A 26956-nucleotide genomic window follows, 5' to 3' on the forward strand; every position below is an offset into this window, starting at 1 on the left:
CTCTCTCTCTCTCTCTCTCTCTCTCTCTCTCTCTCTCTCTCTCTCTCTCTCTCTACTCTCTGCCCCCTCCCTCCCAAGTAATTAACGAAGAGAGATACTGGGATCGAAAAGAAAATATTTAAAAAGGAAGGAGAAATTGATTTCTCCCGGCAAAGTTGGCGCAAACCTCGAAGAGTTTGCTCCCGGACTACGCGCGCGCGCGCGCGCATTAATCTTTTTATTAATTAGTTCGAATACGCGACATCTTTAATCTGACATTCTTGTTAGTCACCGTGCCGATCTCGTCTCTGAGAGGGCGTATCTGAGCCGGCTAGGCAGGGAACCGAAGATAACGACGCCTCTGCTAATTAGAGACTACGAACTATCGATAATGGGACGTAGCACAAGTCCTAAATTGGCGACACGCGAAACTTGGGCTCCATTTACGGCAGTTTGCTGGAAGAAGGCCATCGCGGAATGTATAAAAAGAAGGAACGGCTCCTCTCGCAGCCGCTATCGGCATTATGTAAATTCCGCGATATTATGCGGCCATTCGACGGCTGACCCGATAAAAGCGCTCTTCCGCGGCAATACCGCGCCGGCGAGCTCTAATTTAGAAAATGATAAAACGATAACGCGTTCTCTCGCGCGGTAACTCATTCGCAGAATCCTAGACGCGGTAACGATCGTTCCCGCATATGCTAATGCGGGGACCAACTCGCGGCGAATTGTCAACTAACTCCCGAATCGTTAGCGGGCGTTATCCCCGTTCGAAATATCGATCGCTTATCGTCAGCTCGTCCGGACCACCGCCACCACACCACCGCCATTATACGCAGAGTTCGTCACTTTTGGCCGCGGAAAGTCTCAAAGTCGTGGTATCTCCGCGCATCAATTCTCGCCGAGGCAATCTCGTGCATCGCGCATCCTAAACGGTCGAGCCGAGAGAGTGGCGCCCATAATAAATTCACCCCTTTAAGAATCCGCAGAGAGAAAAACAAGGGTATCCGGTGGACCAGCTTTATCCGGCTTCCGAGCCTTTATCTCGAAATCGCGATCCGCCTCACGGAACACGAATAAACAAGGATAGTCTGGCATAAAGAAATGAAGCCCGGATACTTCAACTGCTCGAGAGGGGTGGCGCGGCTGAGTGTAGCGGGGTTTCGGCGAACGGGAACGCGGCGTGTCCTTATAAAAAGGGGCATAAATTCATCAGAGATAAACGCATCCCTCTGTTTCTTCGCCGGAGTGGAAAGGAAGAAGGCGAGGAAGCCGGAACCGTGGGAAGAAAAAACGAGAAAGAAACCAACTCCGACGAGTAAGGAAAGAGGAAACGGTCTTCTCGTCGTCGTCCACCCACGACGACGACGACGAAAACGACGAGAAAGTTATATCTGGAAATCCGAAAAAAAGGGCGAACATGGCCGGATTCCTAGAGAATCTGAGAAGACTATCTTGTTTCGAAAGCCGGGGGATGGGTCTGCGCGACGACAAGGAATCCTTAAATCTCCACGACTCACGTCACATCGGCGAGACAGTACGCACGAGAAATAATGAGCATGAAAACGACCGAGGCCGTTTATAGTGGCCACGTACGACTTGTGCTTATAAAACAAAAGATAAACGGAGGAATCCCGTTTAATTTCTCGATATGCTAAAGAAAAAGAAGAAACTTTCGTCGTAAGTCCCTCCATTCAATTAAAACTTTATCCCATAATTCTCAAGTCCAAGTTTCTGATCGAACCCAGTCATTTGTATAATGTGATGTTGCCGAATTCTGATGAGTAATGTAATGCAATCGGGACTTTATTAACAATCAGAATTATTAGTAATTAGAACCTTATTAATAATTACCCGATAACATCACTTTATACAAACCAGATAACTGATTAAGGTCAATCTTGATTAGGACCATAGAATAAATTTCTACATCAGTGTCAGTAGTCAGTGTTTACATCGACCGAATGAAATTCTCACTCAACGAAAGATTACGGCGAAACGATGAAGATATATCGATGTGACAAGTAAAATGATAGTTTCTGCGAACAATCTAATAAATCGCAAGTCGGTTTTCTGAGATACGCGCGACCGTCCTGTCGGACGAAGACACGCGGCACCATCCGTACGATATATTTGGCGCCAGCACTGACTGCGTCTCTTGATCTTTCCCTGACCTATTACGAAAACTTTGGCGACTAATAATCACGTCCAATATCGCAACTTCAACAACGGGACTGTCGTCGATATTGAGAACTTACTCTCACACACACACACACATACACACACACACACACATATATATATATATATATATATATATATATATATATATATATATATATACTTCCCTCACATATATCGCCCCGATAAATACTAATCCTCGAAAGATAAATCTGTCGAAATTTGACTTCTGCATTAACCATGCAAATTCCCTCGAACTCCATAAACTCCCTCGAGAACCATAAATATAAAGAATATTTATATAACAATACCGTAATATAGCAATATACAAGTCATTGTTCTATTTTAATGCTGCAAATCATTATTTACCGTCGTTATCTCCATGTTGATAAATGTTCATAAATTCGCGTCAATTTAACTTCTTATATTTTTGTATCTCCACGAATGTGTATACGGTTCGCCAACGCCAATTTCCAAACGTTTCCAACCCATCAGCGAATTTCAATTTTCGTTAACGATCCACGAGGAAGTATTGCCGGTTTTGCAGCAGCGATCGCCCGGCTGGGATAGCACGAGTGACTCCGAACCCGGAGGAGAATTCACGGAATCGCTTGATTTTCCCACTCATTTCATTCGTGATCCGGGCACGCCGTTCATTCGAACGTCCCTGCGACAAGCGGACGTGGAGACGGAACAGCAGCGGAAGAAGCAACGGATGGAGTAAAGCGCGGAGTCGATCCCTTTCATCGATCTAGCGCGACGAACTTCTCCATTGGCAGTAACCTAAATTCTAATCGTATCGTAGACTACGTTAGAGTTCCGCAGGCGGTTCAGCGAGAACGGAGAGAATGGAGATTGGTCCGCGATAATGCACGACAATGTACAGGTAGGTGCAGGAGCACGTTCTATCCCCGCGCATATACATATATATGTGCACGCACACATATATGTGTGTAACGGCGTTAAGCGATATCGTCCCTAACGAGTTAAGATTACCAGCGAAATTGCGCTAATCTAACGCCAATTAAATCTAAAGTCGGGGCCGATTTGGCGAGCTATTCAGTAGCGTTATTTATGAGGGGGCTATTTCGGTAACGACATCTGGTCTCCACTTTTAAACTCTCGCAGTGTTCGTAGGACAGGAATCGACAGGATAACGAGACGATCGATTGGTTAAACGTGAACAAAGAGAAACGATGTGTAGGCGATGCGGGGGCTTGCGCATACGCTTGAAAAGAGAAAAAAACAAAGATCCGTAAAACGCCAGGACAGAAACCAAGATAGCGGGCGAAGTTGTAGACACTAGACACTATTACGTAGCTCACTCGGCGCGAAACGTTCTATTTTCCGGCGAGCAACGACCACTTCTCCCCTACTTTTCTCGCCTTCCACTCAACGTTTCAGTCTGAAACGTACCCCGAAAGAAGATATTCGAGGGAAGAGTGCCTGGAGAGTCTCGAACAACAGTCGGCGGGCCTGCGAATGAAACTCGCATCAGTTTCGCCCGGACGGAGCGCCGAGAAAATCCAGAAGAAAGTTTCCGCGAAAACACCGGCGCTGGATGTACGCGTTGAAACTCGCGAAAATTTATGTCACTCCACGTGCAGTCACGTATAAGGAATTCTAACGGGAGTCACGAAAAGTTCGCCGATATGTCCGCGTGCAACGGCCGGTGTATGATGCATGTCAGAACGCGACGACACTTGAATCGCTATTTGAGCAGTACTTCCGCGAATGATACAGGAGATGTCCGAGCGTAACATCTAGAGGGACAAGAAGCGAAAGGAAAGAAAAGAGGGACCCGATGGGTCCGGTAAATCTTAACTGAGAGAAACTTCCGAAAATTTACGTCGTCGCGTGCACGGCCGTCCACGGAAGTCGCCTAAAAGGCCACGCGGGACCTCGACGGCTACAGCTTCGTCCTCGTAAGGGACGCATTAATCCACGTTAAGTCTCGGCTAAATAAGTGCTGTCCGGTTGAAAAAGCCGGCCCCGTCGAACAGATAAGTAAGATTGGAACCAACATTACGGCGTTAATACGGGGAAAAGAGCGAAACGAGAGACGACGCTGATCGATAGAGACTGGTTCCTGCAAATTTGCGATTAAGCTTTAGCGAGCTATCCTAACGATTGATTCGTTGCATAAATCCGCAGAAAGTGTGCTCTCTTAAAGTGAATCAGTTATGAGTATAGCACTTTCAGTGTATATTCACTGTTTTCAGATTTTTTATTTTATGATCAGTTTTATTTTTGATCAGTTTGTTGATATTTGATTTTAAGAGAGTGAAAAAGGGTATTTGCCAACGTGTTGAATTTTTAAAGTCAATCAAAAGCCGAAGTAACTCTCGCGTTTCTTTCAACAAAAACACACGCAAATGTAACATTTAACAAGAATATAATAAAAATATTCAAAAATGTCTATACTCTACTAAAATTCCCTAAACTTTCCGGCTGAGAGAAAGATTCCCGAGTTTCCCTGCTCGCCTCGCATAGTGACAACGACGTCGTCGTGTATTCGACAGCTTGGATCACGACTGGTGTTAAGACACGAGGTAACACGGAGAACTCGACCAACGTCGCGCATTAGCGAATGAAATATTAATGGGTCTTGCCTACTTCCCGATAAACCCTAGTTAAACGGTCTATTGTGCTATAGCGCCTGCCATCTGCCACTGTGTTCCAAAGTGTTTAGACACCAGAAACTAATGGCGCGCTAGATATACGATCGTCCGGTAGTTGTGCCATGGCGACGATGTATTCAGGGAGAGAAGCAAAAATCACCGTGCTATCGCGATGTCATATCGCTTGCAAATGTAAATGCGGACACAGCCTATCATTTGTAAATCACGAGCCGAGCGCGCGTGTATCGTCCACGTGCGAAATGTATTTTCCGATCTGTATATTTTTAATGCGGCTCGCCCGGGGTGCATCATACCATGTGGAAAATTTATGAATCGAAATCTTATCACGATAAAATATGACGCGGGAAACTGTTGATTTGCCGAAGTTATACCGACGTCCCTGGACGTTGACTCGGAACGAACTTAACAACGTAACATTTGTCCCCGTACGTGACGTTCAATGCATTTCAAAATGTTTCCCTTTTCTCATTTCGCTGACACGATGGACACGACGAAGGTAGCAACGCACCCCACGGGAAGGCGAGGAATTTCCCGACGGATCACCGGGAATTTTAAATTTTCACCGAGGAGAACGTCGTCTTATATACTTAGAAAGGAAAGTGGCATTTTGGAGGAATCCACTCAGCAGGTTCCTCTAAAATTATTATCCATTGCATACACTCCCGCGACAATCCCAAGTTTGACATTTTTCGTAGCGTTACGCGGACGTGATATTGAAAAAAAAGAGATCTATTACAATTAAGAGGAGCAACCCAGTATTTGCGAGGAGGAACAATACCCAGCAAAACGGGAGAATAACGTAGAGATGGATAAAAGTGAGAGAATAATGCGAGGAAAGTGTATCAAGGAGATTGATGTCGAGGAAGAGGGAGGAAAGAGGGTGGAAAGAAGAGAGAAGTAGAATAGGTAGTGATACCAGTTGCCTTGCGCAAAACAACAGTCCGGTATTCCGGGCTGCAGCGGCATAAACAAGGTAAAATAAACAACGGTGCAAACATTATAATGCAGAGGCATTACCGGCGGAATAGCAGCCCCGTGCGTGAGCGTATGCTTTGTTTTGTATGCGTCTACTCGTTTGTAGATTCGCGCGTGTAGTTTGGTGCGAACAAAGCAGAGGAAGTGCTGGCTAGTAGCTACCTAGGATGTTCTTCTACGTCGCTCGCTACTTCTTTTTCCGCTTCTTCTTCTACTTTCTCAGCTCCTCCCTTCTCCGACCTACCCCGCGAGACCTACCACCAACGTACACGCTATTTCTCTCTTTGCTCGCCGCCTACGAATCCCTAGTACCGCTTTTTGCGCGCTAGCTCTCCGTGCCGAGGAAGGACTATCGCCAGCGCGGGATACATCATGTAGACAAATGGCACGGTAATCTTTCTTGCCGGCCAGGCAACATTAGCGTATCACGCGGATGCGGCTTTAAACGCGCCCAGTATTTCGAAGCAGACGTAATTACTCGACAAAGAAAATTTCGACGTGGGTTTTATTGTAAGGTATACTTTCGCGCAACTCCCGTGAGAATTCAACAAGTACGGACGCTTTTCGACGCGTTTTGCCAGCGACTTTTGTGCGATCGTTCAATGGATTCGAATGCAGTCTCCTCCTCATTTATCTACGTTTCATACACGACAAATTCTTACGATTATCGTTCACAGAGAGTCGACATTTTTTTCTTTCTTTTCCTTTTTGGAGAATATATACATATAAGATATTTTTACGAATATTTTTTCTACGGTACGAAAGTACCGGCATTCCCTCGTCCACCCTCATCACGCTTTTATCCGTCGTTATCCGGGAAAGCGCTAGGAACGTCACCATGGGGCCGATACGGGGGAACTTTTAAAATTACCCAAGCTTTTCAGCTGGGAGATAATATGGCCTATTAAGGATAGATGACGCCGGATCGGAGATGGGAACGAGTAGCGCGAACCCGATGTAGCAAAAAGCCAGCCAGGGTTAGTTTAATCTCCGCCGCGGCAAACAAGAGAGATAGAGGTATAAATTTCGCTTTTACCTCGATGACTACTACCATTGCCATAATCTAACGCGTATTTCGGAATGTTCGTTCCCTCGCGTAAAACCGCACTGGAATTTCGCTCTGGTACATTCCACCGAATTTTCTATGCTGTCTGCTTACATTGCCCGGAAGAGCAAGGAAAAGAGAGAGAAAGAGAGAGAGAGAGAGAGAGAGAGAGAGAGAGAGAGCAAGGGAAGCCTGGCGCAGATATAATACGGGGAATACAGGATATACACGGAAAAATAACAAAAGAAAAAGAAGAACGTATTACAAAAATCATAGAAAATAGCGTATTCATAAAACATGTTGAGAAACAAAAACGCTTCAGCCGGCTGATATTGATCGCGAGAGCAGGTAAGATCGTAAAAAAGATGCATCTCTGAGGCACGTAAAATGATCCGCGACTTTCATATTTTAGAACATTTACGTTGTCAAGATGCAGCCTAGTGTATTCGCCAAGTAACTGCATCGTAAGATATGATTAAGGCAAATTACAGAGCATTACAGAGAGAAGCATTAAATTACAGTAGCGCGCAGTACAACGCACGTGTTGCAAATTTGAGCAGACGCTATTTCGAGTGTTACCAGTCTACATAAACTTCCCAAATGTTTAGTAATTGCAGCGGCAGACTACGAAGTGACGAAACGATCGCGAAGTAATATCCCTACATGCACGACAGTTTTATGTGAAATCCCGCCCGAGATGATATAACGTCTCTCCGGTTTTCCAATGCCCCCGATATTCAAAAGTTGCAAGTTATTTTAAGCGCAGTCCCGTGGAGCGTAAATTTTTACTCCGCCATAATGTAAGAATACTTCGAGTACGAGCGCATTATTATCTCGAGAATTTAGTACGTGAAATATTTTCACGGGAGCTATAAAAATCGCGACGGCAAAAGGAAAGGAGAGATCGTATAAAAAGCAGGACAAAATTATGGTCCCGTAGCTTTTCGCGATCTCGTATTACACGCGTTTCATTTCCGATGTTCCATCCGAACGAGCGTATTATCGTTCCTTTCGAAAGTTCGCAGAAACGGCGCGCGCATAATAAGATAACTTTTCGGGAGAGATACGTATCAACGATATCGAAGTGGAAATAAAGTAACCTAAATCGCGCATCTATGGAATTGGTCACGTGGCCGAATGATCGGGCCAGCTGGATAAAGTACAATAACAATCAATCTTACGTATCGCTCTATTATCCGTTTTTCCAGCATACATAAAGGTGTATACTTACACCCGGGGCATTTGTTACTCTTGACCGTGTAACGCGAGCATCCGAAGAACGAGACTCCGAAGACGCATAAAAAGCGAATAAACTACCGCGATGTTGAACGAGAGAGTCTTGAAAAACTTTTCCCGTGCTTTTGCGCTTTACGTGTCGTATGAGTGCGCGTGTACACGTAAATCAAAGCACTCAAACGACTCATAAACAGTGATGCTGGTCAGGGGAGATCTTAAATCAACTAGTCAAACGAGAGTGACTCAGCGGCCGATATGAAATAATTTGTCGAACCAGTGAATATACCCGAGCAAAAATTGAATCTAGTGATTGTAATGACACAGAAAAGTTGTGTCTTACATCGCTACTAGCTAGGAATGTAACGCTCACTTCTCCTAGTGGCTGTACCAGAAAAATTATCTAGTAGCTAGATACAAAAAAATAACTTGTAACTATAATTGGTACAGTTATTAAACAGTTCTGATATTCAATTTCTATTGAGGATTTACCGATGATTTCCTATCTCGTTACTGTGTATTCTTTTTCATCTAGCCAATATCTATGTAATTGGTATAGTTACTAGATAGTCCTGACATTCAAAAGATTGAGTAGGAATATTTAGCCAGTCACGAGCTAGTGACTGGCTAAAAAACTTATCTAGTCATTACTATCTAGCTACTAGACTTGAAATCTGCTCTACTAGATACATTTTTGCTCGGGTAAGTTCTGCGCGCGCGCGCGCGCGTGATAACAACGACAGCACACAGCTGAAACTCGATTTGAGCTTAACATGAAAATACCAATGCGTTCGTTACCCTCGCAAAATCACCCCATCCTAAAACGATAAAAGCGAGACCCATGTTCGTGTCTATAAAACTTGATTACTTGCACGAATTCTGCCAGGGAATTCGAAAGGCGAATATAAGGCTCCTGTAAAATGTTCATATTGCCCCAGCCTCGTTAAAGATACGCGCAATGAAACATTTAACGTCCGACACGCGAATAAATCCTGTCACGTAGCGACGCTACGTCGTGCCGGGGAATCAAGCGAAGACAGATTGGGTAGAAATGAAAGTACTATGTGAAACGACCGCAACCCTCGGAAACATTTGATTGGCCTGACCAAACGCACCCGTATATGACAGTAATCCACGTTTCGCGATAAAAATACAATAAATTCCAATACACCGAGTACCTAAGGATGACCAAGCGACTTTCTACCCTTCCGAATATACTGATCGGATGGGAAAATATCAGTGGGAGTAAAATTAATTTGAACGAGATCGTGAAGTAGACGGATTCTCTCCCGGAAGAAGGATATTGATTCTTTTGCAGCATGTGTGTAAACGCTAAAGATCTGAAGAGATTCAAAGTGATTCTTAAGCGACGGCACGGAAGGGTTTGCGAAGAGGGATGGAAAGGGGAGAAAGGTAGAACAGCCAGCAGGCCAGGGCGGTAATACTTTATCTCCTGATACCATTGTTATTTCAGGCAATCCGCCTCGATCCATTTTGGAGCAACACGCGAAGGTTCTTGCGCAACGCGGGTCTGGAGTTTCTACAAATACCAAGTTTATATAGAGCGCACGTAGAACTCACTTCTGTCAACCGTGACGCGATACGTCGTTGTTGTGTGTCCTATGTTTTACTTACTTTTCTTTCCTTTTTTTTACGGAATATGAATAAGGATACGTTGCAAATTTTGTACGTCGTATATTTCGTTGCACAATGCGGCGATCTATATTGCGGCACGCGTACACGCGAGAATATATTGCGCGCGTATTCGTCCTCGGCGTGTAAACGCGCAATTCTGGATCGAGCGTTAGCTTGCGCGAATTACTCGACTACGGGGCAAAATTTTATTATCAAAGTTACAAGCCTTCATTTAGTATCATCGATAACGCGGACTATGGCGCGTCCCGTACGAATATCAAGCGGAATTTACGAGCTAACTTTCTAGACTTCGTTGAGTTCGCGTCAAGCCGCGTTAATACGCAATAGCGCGAGCGCTGTACAAGGGCGCACATCCCGCAACACAGACGCGCCGCTTACGAATACCTAAGCAAACCGATGAGGCAAAGGCAACGAAGGAGGATGAGAGAGTAGAAAGAGAGAGAGAGAGAGAGAGGGGGAGAGAGAGAAAGAGAAGCAACGAGGATGGTTGCGACGAAGCCGCAGACCTTCGTAGGTTTACGACTCCGGAATATCGAATGTTAATACCGACTGTCATTGTATCAGAAGTTTCATCCTAAACTTCGACTACTGTCGCGGTCCATATAACCAGGACCGAAGGATTATTCAACGACTCGGAATCGACCTGCCGTTGCTCGCTTGCCCATAAACGAATCAACTTGCCGGATATATTTAAGCCCTCTAACGAACTGCAAGTCGATCCCTGTAAAACTTCTCTATTTATCTCGCTAGAAAAAAATGAGGCTCGTAAAGCGACGGTAAAGTTAAGACCTACAGATGTATCCGCAGACGAGGCGTAATAGAGTTCGCGCAGAGGAAGACGGAGACAAAAGAGCGCCGAGTAGTTGCGACACTGTTTATGAAAAAAGTGTAGTCGCGTGTTAACACAACGATGTCCCGAAGGACTCTGTGCTAATCTCACGGGCGAGGAGTCCTCGGGAGGCAGCTGCCGAATCACCCTTCGAAGAGGCCGCAAGTGGCGAGACCGGGGCCAGCATAAACACGCTTAAGTTTCGGGGGTTGAGTGCAGCAGCCCGTCACTTGCACGGTCGCCATTCCACGGAGGGACTCTCCGCCTAAGTACTTGAGTACAGCAGGCACCGTTGCCTAAGAGTTTGTTGCTGTTTCTTGTTCTCCCGTGTTGCCTCCGCCGTCGGAGAGCTACCCCTTAATCGCCGGGGTAAGTTTAATGTCGCGCCGAACAACACGAGTTGCATTGTTATTGCGGCCTTTAGCGAACGTTTCCCGACACATTTTTCTCAGGAAAGTAAAGGAATGATAATGATGATGACGACGACAACATGATTCACCCAGTCGATCGTACCGACCGTAACATCTCGCCCCTATAATTTAACCCTCGAAACGGCCATGAGAAAAAACGCGACTGTTGGTGCAGTGTATGTCTTTATGGTTCGTGTTAGTAGTCGTTACTTGAAATACATAGATCTAAATGTAAAGTCAGATGAGTTTTTTCTTTATATCATACGTGACATTAAATTCGTAATTGCGATTCAACTGAAAAACTCACATTTAAATTCGCATCTAATACCCTTATTAGAATAGTTGTCATTTGAAACTAGTCTCATGTAAGATATTCTGACTCTTATTCAGAATTGGATCCAAGTTTTTCACCTGAATTATGAAATTTATATCCATATATAATATCGCAATTACCTCAATTCAACTGAAAAGCTCTCGTCCAATTCTGAATCCAAATCTGAAAATCCCATTAAGTGAGTTTCAAGTAATAACTATTAACACGGATCTATATCTTGATCGGGACGATGCTGGTGAAGTTTTCTCAAGGGAATTCTTCGAGTCTATACCGTTAATACCAGAAGATCGAACAAGTAAACGAACAGCATAAACGGCTTCGAGATGCATTCGAAGCATCTTGCGAGAGATATGTCTATCTTATTAACTCACGGTCTACAATCGCGGAACGCGCGAACCGTAACTATAAAAATAATCAACGTGTACTCCGTCCGCTTCGCTACTAACAGCGTAATACGCTTCTCGTTTTACGATCCTCTTCTACCGACGAGCTCGACATCGACGGCGCATACACAGCCATATGTGCAAGTATCGACCCCATGCCATAGGTCCTTTACGCCAGCCACGTACACGTACACACACACATATACACGCAAAAATGCCAAAGTAACCGTCGATGAGATACACGGGATAACATTCATTTTCACGGTATGCGACTCGCCGAATTACGTTCCATCGACAACGCGTGTCTTCCGCGAGAGAATGAAGCGGTAATCAAGCGGTGGATAAAATTTAAATAAGCGATCTTCACGTGCTGCCGACAGCCGCGTGCAAAATGGAAAACGAGTCTGCGCCGGCAACGTTTTTACAGCGTCTAGCACGAGCGGACTACAATCGGAATCGAGATTCCGTTCACGAAGGTGCATGCAGAATGTAAGGATACGCTCCGGGACGGTAGTCTCTATACTGCAAAAGCGAGAAGTGTTAAATCCATTTACGCGCAAGAATCTATTCAGGTATTTATTTAAAACTCTCTGTCCATGTTCTTGAGGGATTGGCCTGGGACCGAAGCATTTTTCGACTACCAACGAGCTAGTTTGCTATTCCGGAAGGCGGCGGATGGCGATGTATACTGGGAATAGCGGCGCCGTGGCTGCACAGCGCCCCGATATATATCGCATCCTCGGAAAAAGGAGCCCCTGGATTCTACAGTTCGCATCGGTCCCTACGGCTTTTCACCTTAGACAAGCTATAGACGAAATGTTTATGCGCGAGGATAGCAGTCATTTCTGCCGGAATATGCGAATCGTACATGACGATACGGATAACGATGAATATGAGAGAACAACAGAATTCACACTCGCGTTTCGAGATGAACGACACAATGAACGTCTGAAATGAAAACGAAACAACGTTCTCTTATGAAGATGAGAAAATTCAAGATAAACTCACATGTAAATCTGTCCGAAAGTTACACTCCGATTTCTTTATAATTTGGCACAAATGTAGAAGTATAAAATATTTAAGTCATATTTTTTTCATTTTGGTCCACATTGAGTTTCACGGGCAGTTTATAGCTTTTTAATGTTCTCACTCCTATTATCAAGTGCAACAAAAATGTATAAGAAATAAATCTGAATACAAGATATAGACGCTTTTAGTTTGCTAATTATGAATATGAAGTCAAATGTGTAACATTATTTGTATACATGATGAAATGTTTAAACAAAACATGTAAAAAGTTGAAAAAAATTATTTATAGAAATAATTTCCCGGTTTGGCCGAGATTCGTACCATTTTTTACTAATTTAGCACAGATTTGAAATATTTCGGTTGAAATCTCGACTAAAGAAATTTAGAATGATTCATGTCTCACTTATGCCGATTTTGTTAAAACTTTAATTAAAATTGTCGGATTTCTCTCGTTTTAGCCAAAATTCGAACCATTTTTGAGTAATTTAGCATATTTAAAATATAAATTAAAATATAAATTATTAATATTTAGTAATTTAGCAGATTTAAAATATTTCGGTTGAAATCTCGGCTAAAGAAATTTAGAATGGTTCGTGTCTCACCTATGCCAACTTTGTTAAAATTATTTAACTATATCTTGTATTTAATTTTATTTCTTATGCATTTTTGTTATACTTATTGATGATAAGAGTGAAAATATTAAAAAACTATAAACTGTCCGTGAAACTCAAAGTGAGCCAAAATGAAAAAATATTGCCTACATATTTTATGTACTTTTACATTTGTGCCAAATTAAAAAAAAAATCGGAGTGTACTTTTTGAATAAATTTACTTGTCAGTGAACACACTCTCTTTACTGAAAAATTGATATTCTTGTTTTTTGAAATTTTAGAAAAATTCTCTAAAATAGATACTAAGTGTAAAATAATTTTCTATACATGGAGAGAATTTCCTCTCAAAAAAAAAGGAATAAATCTTATGTTTAAAATATTTTACAGGTTTGGTGCCTTTAGAAGATTTTTTTAAAAATAAAAATATCAATTTTTCAGCGTTTCGACACTATAAAATTTCAAATATGCAAGATAATAACCGATTTGTAACGTAATGCTAAACAGTAATCGCGAGGGAGAAAGAGATGCGTAAAAAATGCAAGGACCAAATTACGTCCGCGATCAAACGGCGACATGATCTCTCACGCGTAGTAGAGTAGGCATTTTCTGCACGAACGTGTGGCCCGAGAGCGTTACTTCTGTCGAGTCTGCACCAAGGGGAATATTGTCGCTGTCAGCGAATATGTTTTATAGCGGCGTCGCAGCCAGGACATGGCGGTAACGCGAATCGAAAAGAGAAAGAGGAAGACAGTACGAGAGGGAGACGATGTACTATCAGACTAGGTGGGTATTGGATTTGTAATAGAGGCCATATGGAGCTATAGGCGCTCCTCCATCCTTCGATTTCAACCTGCCGAGCGCACCTCCCCGCAACGAAACGAACCACTTTTCCTCATACAAGACGATCGCATCAGCGCAAAGCTGTCGGTTCGATTGAATGCATTATTCGCACGATGTAGTAAAGAGTTTGCAAATGTATCGCTCTTGTATTTTGCCTCGTTAATTCTCAAAAGATTTCTTATGAGCGCACATCTCTAACGAAAAAACGTCATCTACACCCGAATCGAAATTTCGATTCAACATTAGCCCTGCAAATTCCGTCGAACTTGAAGTATTAATGAAAAATCCCAAAACATAAACGATTATTCTTTATGTTGCAACACATGACTGCTTGCTGTCGCTTTCTCTATGAGACTTAAAGAAGCATTTATTTCAGAATTATCGAATGTTCAATTATCTCAATATTCTGCTCCATTTAATCTCTATTCAATAATTTCAATAAGCAATGTGTATGTTATGTAACTATTTTACTTTACTGCAAATAAGTATTTTGATATGAGATAAAAAGATAAAGTATGAGAAACAAATAATTAATGAGTTAATAATAGAATTAATTGAAACAATACACTTTCTTTATTCACAATCTTTTTATGTGTTAAAAATTTGGATAAGATTTGCAGATCTTAAAAGAGCTGTTCTAAAAGAAAGAAAAAGTAAAAATAAGATTTGTGTATCCATTAATGCTGTGTGCGTGTGTTTATCAATAAAGATTTAAATTTGGAGTTCATACAATAACAAGGCTACACAAACAAGAAAAATGTTGGCAGAAAGACAAAATGTAAAACTTGCGGCGACCCAAAAAGTATTATTAGACGTGAAATAAATCAGCATTTGAGAAATTTATACAAGATTCTGAAACTGGCATTCATAACATTAAATTATTTACAACCTTCGATTGAAAACGTAATTAATTAATTATATATTCATATTAATAAGTTGTTGTTTAGTTGTTTAAATAAAAACAATAATCTTATTGTATAATAATAAGTTAACGAATAACCAAAAATTCTCGTATAGTTATAGTTATTTGTCAAATAATAACAGATTATGAATGCCAACTTGAATTTCGATTCGGGTATATCTCCTTATTTTCGACAATTTCGTCAATCGCGCGTTTGTTAAAATCGGAAATATCCTGTACAATAAATGATTGGATATACCTGGAGATGCATGATGCATCGCTGCCTGCATCCTCTATCTCCTCTGACTTCCCGTTTCAGCGTTCTGGCTCCAGCTGCTCCATCATGGCACTCTGAATGCTCACTCGTGACACTGACACTCACAATCCGAGAAATATGTGTTAATGAACGCGATTCCGACGAGACAACTCGATTAAATATTTGAGAAAGAATCGTGATAACACGTGCCGATACACGTGCTCCGCGTCGCGATATGTGTACGCGTCGCTCGTCGACTCGAGACACAATGATTCGATCACGAACAAGTGTACGCACGAGCTACCAAAAAAACAATCGGTGGCTGTTGTTGCTCGCCGATGAGCGTCGTAAACGTATAACGGCCGATTGATCATAACAATACGCTCTCAAGACAGTGCCAACCTTCAACGCGGTCAACGTTAGCTGCGTGCCTAGATACTTCATTACGAATGCAAGAATATTCAAAAGTGTTTGGTATTAAAATATTTCGACATCGCATTGATTAACACATGTTTTTCCAATCAAATCATATCTACGCGAGTGTCATACTGCGAATGAGCATTCGTAGTGTTAGTGATAGAGCTCAGCTGGCAACAGGATGCTGGATACAGAAAAGCTTAGAAGAAAAACGCAGAACATAGGCATACATGATGTGTAATGTATCGAGTGTGTCAAATCATTTATTACACTAGATGTTTCTAATTTTAACGAATGTTTTGCGAACCTACTGAAAACAAAAGAACACCTGAAATTTAGAATCTACTGAATCTTTAATAACGCTCCGTGGGCTGCAAGTTCTATCTTAAATCTGCAAACGGTTTCTTTTCACTGAAGTTTATCCTTATCATTGTATCAACTCTGAATTTGAATATCTGTTATCTAAATGATTGGATGCTCGACTGTTATCGCCTTTAATTATCTCCTTCCCAATCCATTTGTATATTTAAATCTTATCGAAATCTCCAACACTGATAAAAAATAATAATAAAGATAAATAAAAATAATTTGTTACTTTATCCTTGGATTAACCTTATTGTATATTCACATTAATTATTTAATATTTGCTTATCCTATACATGCTCTATTTGCAGTTAGATCAAATAATTAGTTATGTTAATTATCAAAATAAAGAATAAAGATTAAATGCAAATGAAATATTGAGATAACTCTCGTGAACGATCAAAGAGCGGGAGTGTCTTTTTTCGTCTTCGATAATATTCAACTGAATTATAGGTCAGGTCGAACCTGACTTCGAACTCCCGCGGATCGCCTACAATTTATTTCGCAAATTTATTCGGCACAGTATCGGCTGTGCAACGAACACAATCGGCCTCGATTATGGCGTGTACGCGATGTCCTGACCGAGCTCGTAAAACAGAACGGTCTCGGCTGGGGGAACGCCATGTCGAGGAGATTGAGTTGCACAGCGTCACGAGAGAATGCAGTTTCTCCAAAGCGATTAATCCTCATTGGATGAAATTCACACGATACACGTACCTGACAACTGTGTTACAGCGAGTATTGCCGGTTCCTTGTCGCGACGCAAACGTTGCCCCGAAAATCTATGACCGCGACCACCGTATAAAACTCATCAACGCGAATTATTCCGCTCCGGCTTCCATGATTATTACCCTCCCCTTTTCGATCAGGCGGCCATAACAACGAGGAAGAGATCGGACGATCGGAGATAAAAGCATTATCGCCGTACGTCTCTCGACATTTTTCCCTGGGTATCCCGAAATGAACAGAGCGGAAGCCGTTAAAGCCAGATGACTGGCTCGATTTTAACGGGAGCAACGAAGGGTTGCTGCGGATCGAAAGCACCTACACACGTAGGACCCCGAAGACGTCCGGTATTTCGATTAGTCCGATCCTTCAACGAAGCAGACAGGATGATGGCGCGATCGCAAAAATTCCCCTTACCCTTCCGCCCCTTCGCCCCCGGCGCCGCTATTGTCGGATCGACTTGTCGGAATTTCGCGCACGTGCCGCCCGAGAGTCTGCCTTTCCTGTCTGGCACATACGTACGTGATCGTTGAAATTTTATTCCTTCGCGCGAAAGTACATCGCAATGAGAGAGAAAAAAATTCTTTTCGAAGACTCTCTCATGACGAAGTGAGACAAGATCACGGCGAACGCGTTCGTGGTTACCGTGCGGCAAACATGACGCGGAACGTCGAGTAAAAGCAAAGTATAGCGTAGTACGACAATTGTAGTTCTCCGATTTAGCGGAATATACGATATCCCATTTGTATGGGGAAATATTCGACAAGGATTACGCGAATAATAAAGCTCTCTAGATTCGACAATGTACTTCCGCGGTAATCTCTCATTTAAGAAGTTCCAACCGCTTAAAAAGTGCAATTATGCAAATGCCGCTTGTTTAAGTGCCGCGGAACGAGCGTGGTCGAGAAGAGAAACAGACGCGAAACCGTAATTCTGTGAACGCGCGCGCTAATGCAAGCATATTTTCGCGAACCTCGTGCCCCCGGGCCCGATGAAATATACGGGACGGTATTTCACGACGGTCGCGATACTCCCAGCACCGCGTAAAAACATCGTTGATTTACGTTTACTGTTAATTTATACCATTTTGTGCGGTGATTATGAAAATGAGGAGGGTATTGCCTAACTTTCTTAATTACTTCTCTCAGCCGTTGGCGAGCGTTATGAGAAGAAAAAGCTTCCGCGATAATTTACTGTAATTACTTACATGCTCTAATGCTCTAACGCTCCAGAGATGCCGACAAATTTTCCCGCATCTTCGATAAACTATCGGGAAGTAACTCCGTTCGGACATTGCGTAATATGTTTTTAGGATAAAGCGACGCGCAATCCTCGAAATCAAAAAGCAAAGAGAATTCCGCGCAACCATTCCGTTAGAATAATTTTGGTAAAAAAGAGAGAGAGAGAGAGAAATAAAAAAGCCGGGAAAATAGCGGTCCTCAATGTATGCCGAACACGTAAATGTTGTTTATCGCAGAAAACGTTTCTAGTTGTCTTCAGGTTCGAATTGTTTCGGAGGGAAATAGGGATCCGCAGTGTTATATCCCATTGCTGGAGCACCAAATATACACACAGTGCGCCTTGATTATGCGCAACACGTATTCTCAAACACAATCCCGCGACACTCGTAACGCAGGTGGAATTCGAGGCTTCCTCGAGGCAGATAACTGAATTAATTAAGTCTCTTGCAAATGAGGAGATACCCGTGTAACAAAGGTGAATTAACACTAATTCACATTCGCGTATCCGACGCTCGTGAGAGGATATTAAAAGGCGATGAAAAATGCCCGAACTCTCTCTCTCTCTCTCTAAAATAACGACGAGCAGGCATGCTATCGCTGTTTTATGCGAAACATTTAAGGTGCGATCTCAAAAGTGCGAAAAAGGAGAAGAGCAAAGATATATACATCATAGTCGTAGTCGTTTTTCGCGGCGTACGCTCGTGAAAATGGAACTGTATCGTGACGATACTTTAAATATCTGCGGTATCAGTGAACGTCCGCACAGTTGACCGTTTAACACGCAGGAAATTCACAAGCATCCCCAGGGCCATCAATAATAAAATACAGCTGCGTGTGGTTATACCCGCCAGCCCTGCAGGGTCCGCTCTCAAATATCGAGGCAAGGAGGGTAATATATATGCCGATATATCCTGATTGGAATCTCCCTCCTTCTTCAACACCACATACTCTTCTTCCCTCCATCCTTCGTTTTGCTTCTACCTTCCTTCCACCTTCTCTCTTTCTTTCACCGTTCCCTTATTTTTTACCCTTATTACGTCTTTTTCACATGTCGAATCCAAATGTATTTTCTTTATTCCAAGTAAGTCGTTTTATCGTTCCACATTTGATTTTATAAGAAGAGAAAGTAAACGAAAAGTATCTCTTCAGAGTTACCGCATATCGTAACATTATTCTTACAAACTTTCAAATATAGAATGTACATCTAAAATTTTTTAGACTCGTAACATTTCTTCTCTCTCTATATTTCTATACTTTATCAGATTAAAAAAGCTGGAGACTTAAAAGAATTATTTTTCAGGATATACAGATTACAAGCTATAAGTCGCCATATTATCGAGTTATATATTCAGCAAAGAAATACGCAGCGTTGGAAACGATATGAGAGAAGGAAAACGAAGCAAAATGAGAGAGAGAGAGAGAGAGAGGCAAAGGGGTAGTAGCAGGAGGTCTTCGTTTACGCAGTTGCAGACCGGCATAAATCATTGGAGGGTGGAATACCACAAATATATCACGTTCAGACAGTTCAAGAATAAAATAAACAACCTCCTTCCCTCTCCTCCCTTTATCCTCCCTTGCGGCCCACCACCGAAACCTCCGCCTACGGTTATATTTCACGAGATTTCATTCCGGTACAATCTCCTACAATAAACCCGTGGTTTTCTAAGTCGTTGATTTACTTCGCGACTGTATAAACGGAATTACTGTTTAATCTGTTTGTAACAATGATGATGAGCCCGTGTACAATTTTCCCGATAAGTGTTAATAAACTTTCAATACACTGTGGCGTGATAAAAATATTTTCAGAAGTATAATTACACTATTATTCGCAGCGTCGTACAATCAAAAAACACTTTTGATTACATATATAAAATGTGTTTAATATTATCCGATATAGTTGTGTTTTCAATTTGGTTCATATATAACAAACATACATATACTTAACAAATATACAACATTCTGAAAACGAACGCTGAGAATGTTAGTGTAAATATATCGTATAAGTTGCACATACTTACCTGTAAACTCGGATGGCATCCTAATTCCAACAAAGTTCGCACTACGCCAGCATGTCCTTTATTTACTGCAATATGAAGAGCGGTCTGACGTCTTTTATTTCGAGCGTTTAGATCGGCGCCGGCACCAGCGAGGAGAGCCATAACTCCCGGCTCGTCGCCAAAGGCAGCATGATGGACGGCTCTATCACCATCTTTATCCTGTTTTTTCAATAAGAAAATGTATGAAATATATACTCCGGCATAATACTGGCATCATAAAGAGCTCGCAGTAAAAATAAAATACTTACCTCTATCTCTACATCTGCTTTATACCGAAGGAGTATTTTGATAACTTCTAAATGGCCGTTTTGACTTGCGGCTTGTAAAGCGGTGTGACCAGCAAATACACCGTTTACATCAGCTTCTGGCCGTTTCAAACATTCTTCGCATTTAGCAGCGTCACCATTCGCTGCAGTTTTTACTAATTCTTCATTAACGTCACCCGAGACGTGCGTTTCAAACAATTTCTTTAATAGCGCCGATAACCGCTCTGAAAAAACAAAGCAGTATTGTAATTCATACATGTATGTCACGTATTATTTATATATGTATGTTATATATTATTACTATGATATTATAAATCAGCATATGACTAATAAAGAATGACTAATCAACTTGATTTATCTTATTACCTCCACTACTATTTCCTTGCACACTTCCGTCACTACTAGCAACTTTCGTGACAGCTTGGGGGTTGTATGTCCATGATGTACTACAGACTTCCACTTTTAAATCTCCATCATGATATATTTGTTGTACACGTCCTATTTTCCCCAAAGTCTGGAAGAATCGTACAAAGATAATATGTAAAATGTAAAAATAAATAGAATTTATATGTCTCATATATTCAACATACTAATATACTTACTGGAGCCATTGCTTCAGCCCATTCCCCATGACCACGTTGGAGTAATTTGATCTTTTCTATATCATTACATATTTGAACTAAATCCCCAACTGCAAATGTCTGATTGTCAGAACTTGAACTGGTAACAGGTACAGGTATCTGTACTTTAGTAAGTACAGCTGGATTGAATGTCCATCTGTTGCCGCTTGGATAAGACACAACGATATCATGATCTTCATCAATACCAACAACTGTTCCTGTAGTTCCGAGACATTCAAACATTCCATCTGTCCAACCTCCATGGCCATGTTGCAATGATTGTACAATTTCCAATTCCAAATCAACATTAACCTATGAATATAAGAAAATATATTATTTTCCAATCTTCATACACATGTAACAGAAATATATATTAGAAATAGAAAACAAATTATTTATATATAATCACCTGATCACCAATTTGAAGACCATGAGGTCCTGTTCGGCCTGGGCCTTGTTCACCCAGTAATGGCAAATGATCTCTGTATACCGTTTGTCCTTTTGCATCGTTGACAACTTTTAAATCCGCCTGCGCACAAAAAAATATATATTAGTACACATGAATCCTCATGTGCACAATTGAGGTTATAATTAATGACATAATACTAACCATGCCTTCAAATCCAACTCTATACAAATTCTTGGCACCATTATCCCAAATAACATAAGCTGCTGAGCGTGGACTAGCTGCAGACCAGTCTTGCACTTCATTAACTTTACCCCGTCGACCATTTCCACCATCTTGATCTTCCCATTGCCAATCTACACCGCGCACAACTCTTGCACCAGGAAATATACCACGAATTGCGATCTGAAGTAAAATACTGATTTTAGAAATTATGATATACAATAAGTAAGCTTCAAATAATAAGACTATCAGTTATTATTCATACCTTTTTGCTTTTTCTTCTAGGCTCCAGCAAAACTCTTTCGCTTCCTGGAGTGGCAATGCGAAAAAATCTATGCCTCAAGTGATGCTTATCTCCGTGGTAACAGATAGAGCAAAGGTCATAATTGCCACATTCAGCACACTTCCATCGAATTCCAAAAATTGGTTGTTGGCGACAGGTATCACACATTGTTCCATCGTGCTTTACACCAGTTGGTGCTGAATCTAGTATACGCAAATCAAACGCTCCAGAGCAACGATAATTAGCTGCTGTACCATTATCCCATACAACCACAACTTCTTCTGGAGATTCAAAGTTTCTGACAGTACCCACATGACCTTCTCCACCATCCTTTGAAAGACATACAATTACAAAGTGACAATGAATGTATTCTTACAGCTTTGTTGTTAATATAAGAAGATTTCCTAACAATATATCTATATGTTTATCAATCACATATCATTGAAAACAGAGATGTCACTGTCACTACAGAATACAATTAACGTTGCTCCAGAAAATCATAAATACTTTTCTATACAATACTGTGAGACTTGATTACAAGTTGAATAAACGCAGAATACATTTACAATCCGAATAAGTACAAAATATCAATGCAATAAACAATGTGCACAGAAATAACCTTACAGCAAAATAAATTAGTTTTTTTCAGATATAATTTTCTTGCAAAAAATGATCTAATCGCCAATATAGGTAATAGGACAGATTAAAATATTTATTACAAACGACAGCAAGAGAAAGAAGCATAGTGTTACATTGAAAAACTTATATTTAATACACTTAACCTATCAACCTAACCTGTTTTCCCCATTTCCACTCCGGTCCACGAATCACTCGGGCGCCGACACCTTCCATCATAAATCGCGTTGTACGAGTACCTGTACTCGCACCAGCCTCCATCGTTCGTTGACAACAATCCTATCGCGTATTTTGCTCAAAACTTTAGTAACACGATACTTGTCCACTTGACACGAACACTGAAAAATAACGCCACCATGTCAGGCATCAAAACACACGTTACCAATGCTATAGCTTGAAACACGATCGCCCAGCCATTTTACGATATATAAAATCCGCAATTATAAATTTCGCTACGATATGCAATTAAAAAAAGATACGAACATACTTTCTTTATGCTTCTTTTGATTTCCTTGATTCCTTGTTCGATATGTTCGTAACCGTCGCCGGATGCGGACCAGTGGACTACGGTGCGCTGAACAAGGAACGTTCGAACACGAACCGCCTGCTATTCGTAATTATATAGCGTCTTATAATGTTGGAATATTAATAAATAAATGTTTTCAAGACTATACCCTCCGTTCCTTTCTATCCAATGTGTCCTGCGAACACAGCATTCTACGTAGAAAATCAAGATTATTTAACTTTCATCGGGTTATACACTACGAAGTATTCGCTCAATTCCGCGTTTAATCGACGAGTAACGTCATGATCTATCGTAATCGAGTAAGGTTATAATCTATTTTATCAGACTGTACCGCGGTTTCGTCGTCAGAGAACAAGTGAAGGAATAATAGATGTTGCATAGCAGTGAAGACCAGGCAGAGAGACGCAGGGAAATGCATAAAAATTGACATACAAAATCTTTTATTCATATAAAAGGACACTTTATACTAGCACGTACTGTCAAACCTAGCCTACTTCCGTACAGTCGGCACCGCCGGGTTACTCCCGGCTCGTTTATTTTCCATTTATCACATATTTATTATAATACGCGGCGAACAATATCAAATTGCATAATGCGGAATAAGGGCGCGATAGCAGCCATTACGATCGTACTCACGTATAAAAAGAAACGTCGGGATGTCCATCGCGCTGGGATTGAGTATCTTTACGTACTGACGACGCGCGACGTTGATTCAGTTACGCGCAACTCTTGCACGACCAACTTCAAACCGTTCCGGTTCCGCGTTCCTCCCAGATGCTCTTACGGGAAATCAAATATGTCGCGAACGTGATCGCGCGCGAACGTATTCGCGGAGCGGCTCTGCGAGGGCGGACGACGACGACGGTGGATGGAAATTGGTCGCTCTCTCTGTGCGAGTAAGTACAATGCGTATTATGCGTTTATATATAACAATAAAGTAGCGCAAGTCCGGAGAACTCACGGACACCTCGCTGCCTTCCGATTACGACACGAGTTTATTACATGCACATACTACGTATTCATCATGGTCATATACCTTACACGTTACGGCTAAATGCATACCATAATATCGTACTTATTCGATACACTCGACACTCATTACCTTCGGTAATATTATCCGCTATGAGAGTGAAGGGCTGGATATTAAGATAAATACTAAGTTCGGACTAATCGCTAGATTATATTGGCTTGGAAAGAACTGACTCGACTCCGTTTCTCAAGCGACGAGCCGTGATAACAGCGCACCGCTCGCACAACTTCAAACGGCCGTGCAAAATGCCGGCGAAACCGGCGCGCACGCACTCACACGCATCGACGATCGATTTCGCGTCGTTTTCATCATCAGTCGCGTAACTTTCAATGAGCCTTGAGCAAACTGTCCAAGGTACGCCGCGTGTCGCGATACTTAGACAAGGAGCACGCGCCGTGACGATGAACGTAATCGCGATGGAAGACAAGATCGAGATCGCTTATTCTTATTCATCAATTGTCAGCTAATTGAGAGTTATGACACCGATGTGTCTCGATCTAACCGAACGCACGAGTTGGTCGCCTGATCTGCGAAAATACACAGAGTGTCCCGCCACTCTCGCTTCATCGGTATTTACTTTCACTCAGGATGTACTCTTCGAGTCTTTACCTCAAATCACGCGCGAATGTCGAAGCGCCGATCATTCTTTTCTTTCTTTTTTTTTTCTTCTACCAGTCATGACGTGAAACAAAAGCGCTCCATATATACGTGTGTTAATCGTTTATTATCGATGTTATTAAGAAGTGGAAGATTCGTTTCGTTCAAGTCGGAAGATAGTGACAGTAACAATATGGCCACTTTGTATATCACGATCGAGTTGCCGTGGAAGCTCTATGAATAATACGCCGCGGTTAATATTCGTTGGTCTTTCAAGTCGAGAGAGATCCTTTGCGTTACGAACAATGTGAAAACGCATGTTCCGTGATAGTTTCTCCGCAAGAAGAAGCTGTTCGCCTGGGCAGAATACGAGCTTAGTCGATAAACGAGTACTAGAACTAACGGGCCGCTGATATCAGGAAGACCGAACTTCGACTCGTTTTCGTCCGATTATTATAAATACAGACAGTATGCGCAGTATTTGTGCGACGATATAGTATTCGTTCTATTTTTATTATACTAAGAATACGCTCCAAGTTCCAGAGTCTCAAAGCGTGACGTTGAGCGTGATGTTGAGCGACAGCTTTCGCTTTTCAACGACGATCGAACGATGTGGATCGCGTGTCATCGTTTTATTGGACAATTAAATCATTAACCCGGCGCGAAAAATCCGAAAAGTCTCGCGGGAGTTTTGTTCTCGTTTCCTGCTTCATAGCGCGACACTTTGAGACTGAAGAACCACTGGGGCAATCATCTCGTCTTAGATAACTATACTTTCGTACAAACGTATAGAATATCGTTATCGTTAAGTATTATCATCAGGAGGGTACAATGTATATAAAGAATTATATAAATGTATATATTTATATTTATATATATATATATTTATATTTATATTTATATAATGACGCCAGCTCGCCGGAGAAGCAAATTCTCGATCGGTCCTCCGCGCGAGCCGCTGTTTGAGCTTTGAGATGCGTGTATCTTTCGTCTCTGGCTTCCTCTCATCTTTAACATATATATGCACCATGCACACACACGCACATACACACACCCGCGCGCGCACTGGGACACGATCGTTGGCACTGTGTATAGTGGCGGATCGATTAAGAAATAAAAATATAAAAAGAAACACACACAAAGAGAAAAAAAGAAAAGGAGAAGACAGCTCGATCGAAAGTTTTTTCCCCGAGAGGAAAACGACTAGGATCTCCGGATCCTCGCGGCTTAAGATTATGGAAGCACGGACGGCCGATGCCGATCCATTAATCTCTCGATCGTGTCCGAGTGCGCGTGTACGTCAGCAAACGTGAGTAACGTGACCCGATCATCGGGACACACGTAGCAGCCGAATAAATGGATCCAGAACACGCTCGATCGCGTAGCAAATAAATGACATATGTATATCGTCGTCGCTCAAGATTGTCGCAGTGATACCGTAAGAGTCACGACGTCGCGATCTTTTCTTTTACCCCGATTTCCCGATCTCTCTCTACATTTCTGCGATCGTCGCATCGTAAGAGAGATACCGTCTAGCTGACGTATAGTGCGCGTAGAAAAACGTTTAAAAAATGGCTAGACAGAGTTCTCATGTGTGTGGTTCTCGTAGTATCCCCCGTACGATTCTCCTCGCTGTTACAGTATCACTGCGCGACCGATCGACCGGCGTATTGAATTGCTTTACTTGTTACTTCTTCATTTTTTTCGTTTTTTCGTGTGTCGTACGAAACGCGCTCGTCGCATTTCCTCTCTTTTTTTTCTTTTTTTTATCCCCATCACCTGCGAGTCAGTCGCGATCGCGACTCCTCGGGTTTGATACCGACGACGATGACCGTGGCTGCAGACGGCGCTCGTTGCCGAAACGAAAGTAGTGCCGCTGATACTCGACACTGACGAAGGCACAGTCATAAGTCTCGTACGTTCAGTAATTTTTTTCCCCTCTCTTTCTCTCCTTCTCCCTTTCTCTCTCTTTCTCTTCTTCTTCGCTTCTTTACCTCTTCAGGGAGTATAAGATACTCCACGAGACAGAGCGCGGAATTATCACGAACGAAATTACATTTTCTACGTCCGCGCTGCTTCGCTTCTTCCTTCTGTGTTCGCGTATTAGCACCGATAACGCGCCTCGATACGCAGTTAATCTCCTATGATTTTCCGACTGGTATTACCCCTTTCTTCTCGTTGTCGCTCTTTCTCTCGCTCTCTCTTTCGCTCTCACTCTCTCTCTCTCTCTCTCTCTCTCTCTCTCTCTCTCTCTCTTTTTAT

General features: G+C 42.1%; 1 protein-coding gene across 1 annotated transcript in view; it reads right to left on the reverse strand.

Annotated features, from left to right (window-relative positions):
* LOC116841848 (E3 ubiquitin-protein ligase MIB1) overlaps nucleotides 1–23193 on the reverse strand; it is a 420998-nt gene extending 397805 nt beyond the window's left edge. Inside the window, exons 1-9 of the mRNA XM_032810270.1 lie at nucleotides 23029–23193; nucleotides 22701–22879; nucleotides 21888–22235; nucleotides 21605–21805; nucleotides 21404–21523; nucleotides 20977–21306; nucleotides 20741–20888; nucleotides 20357–20598; nucleotides 20070–20267 (exon numbers count right to left, since the gene is read on the reverse strand). Of these exons, the coding sequence (XP_032666161.1) occupies nucleotides 20070–20267; nucleotides 20357–20598; nucleotides 20741–20888; nucleotides 20977–21306; nucleotides 21404–21523; nucleotides 21605–21805; nucleotides 21888–22235; nucleotides 22701–22802 (1689 nt within the window). The 5' untranslated portion in view covers nucleotides 22803–22879; nucleotides 23029–23193. The remainder of the gene's footprint in view (nucleotides 1–20069; nucleotides 20268–20356; nucleotides 20599–20740; nucleotides 20889–20976; nucleotides 21307–21403; nucleotides 21524–21604; nucleotides 21806–21887; nucleotides 22236–22700; nucleotides 22880–23028) is intronic.
* Between the last annotated feature and the right edge of the window lie 3763 nt (nucleotides 23194–26956).

The sequence above is a fragment of the Odontomachus brunneus genome, unplaced genomic scaffold, assembly GCF_010583005.1.
Source record: "Odontomachus brunneus isolate Ranch 3 - 2012 unplaced genomic scaffold, Obru_v1 Obru_scaffold_019, whole genome shotgun sequence".
Taxonomy (NCBI): Eukaryota; Metazoa; Arthropoda; class Insecta; order Hymenoptera; family Formicidae; genus Odontomachus; species Odontomachus brunneus.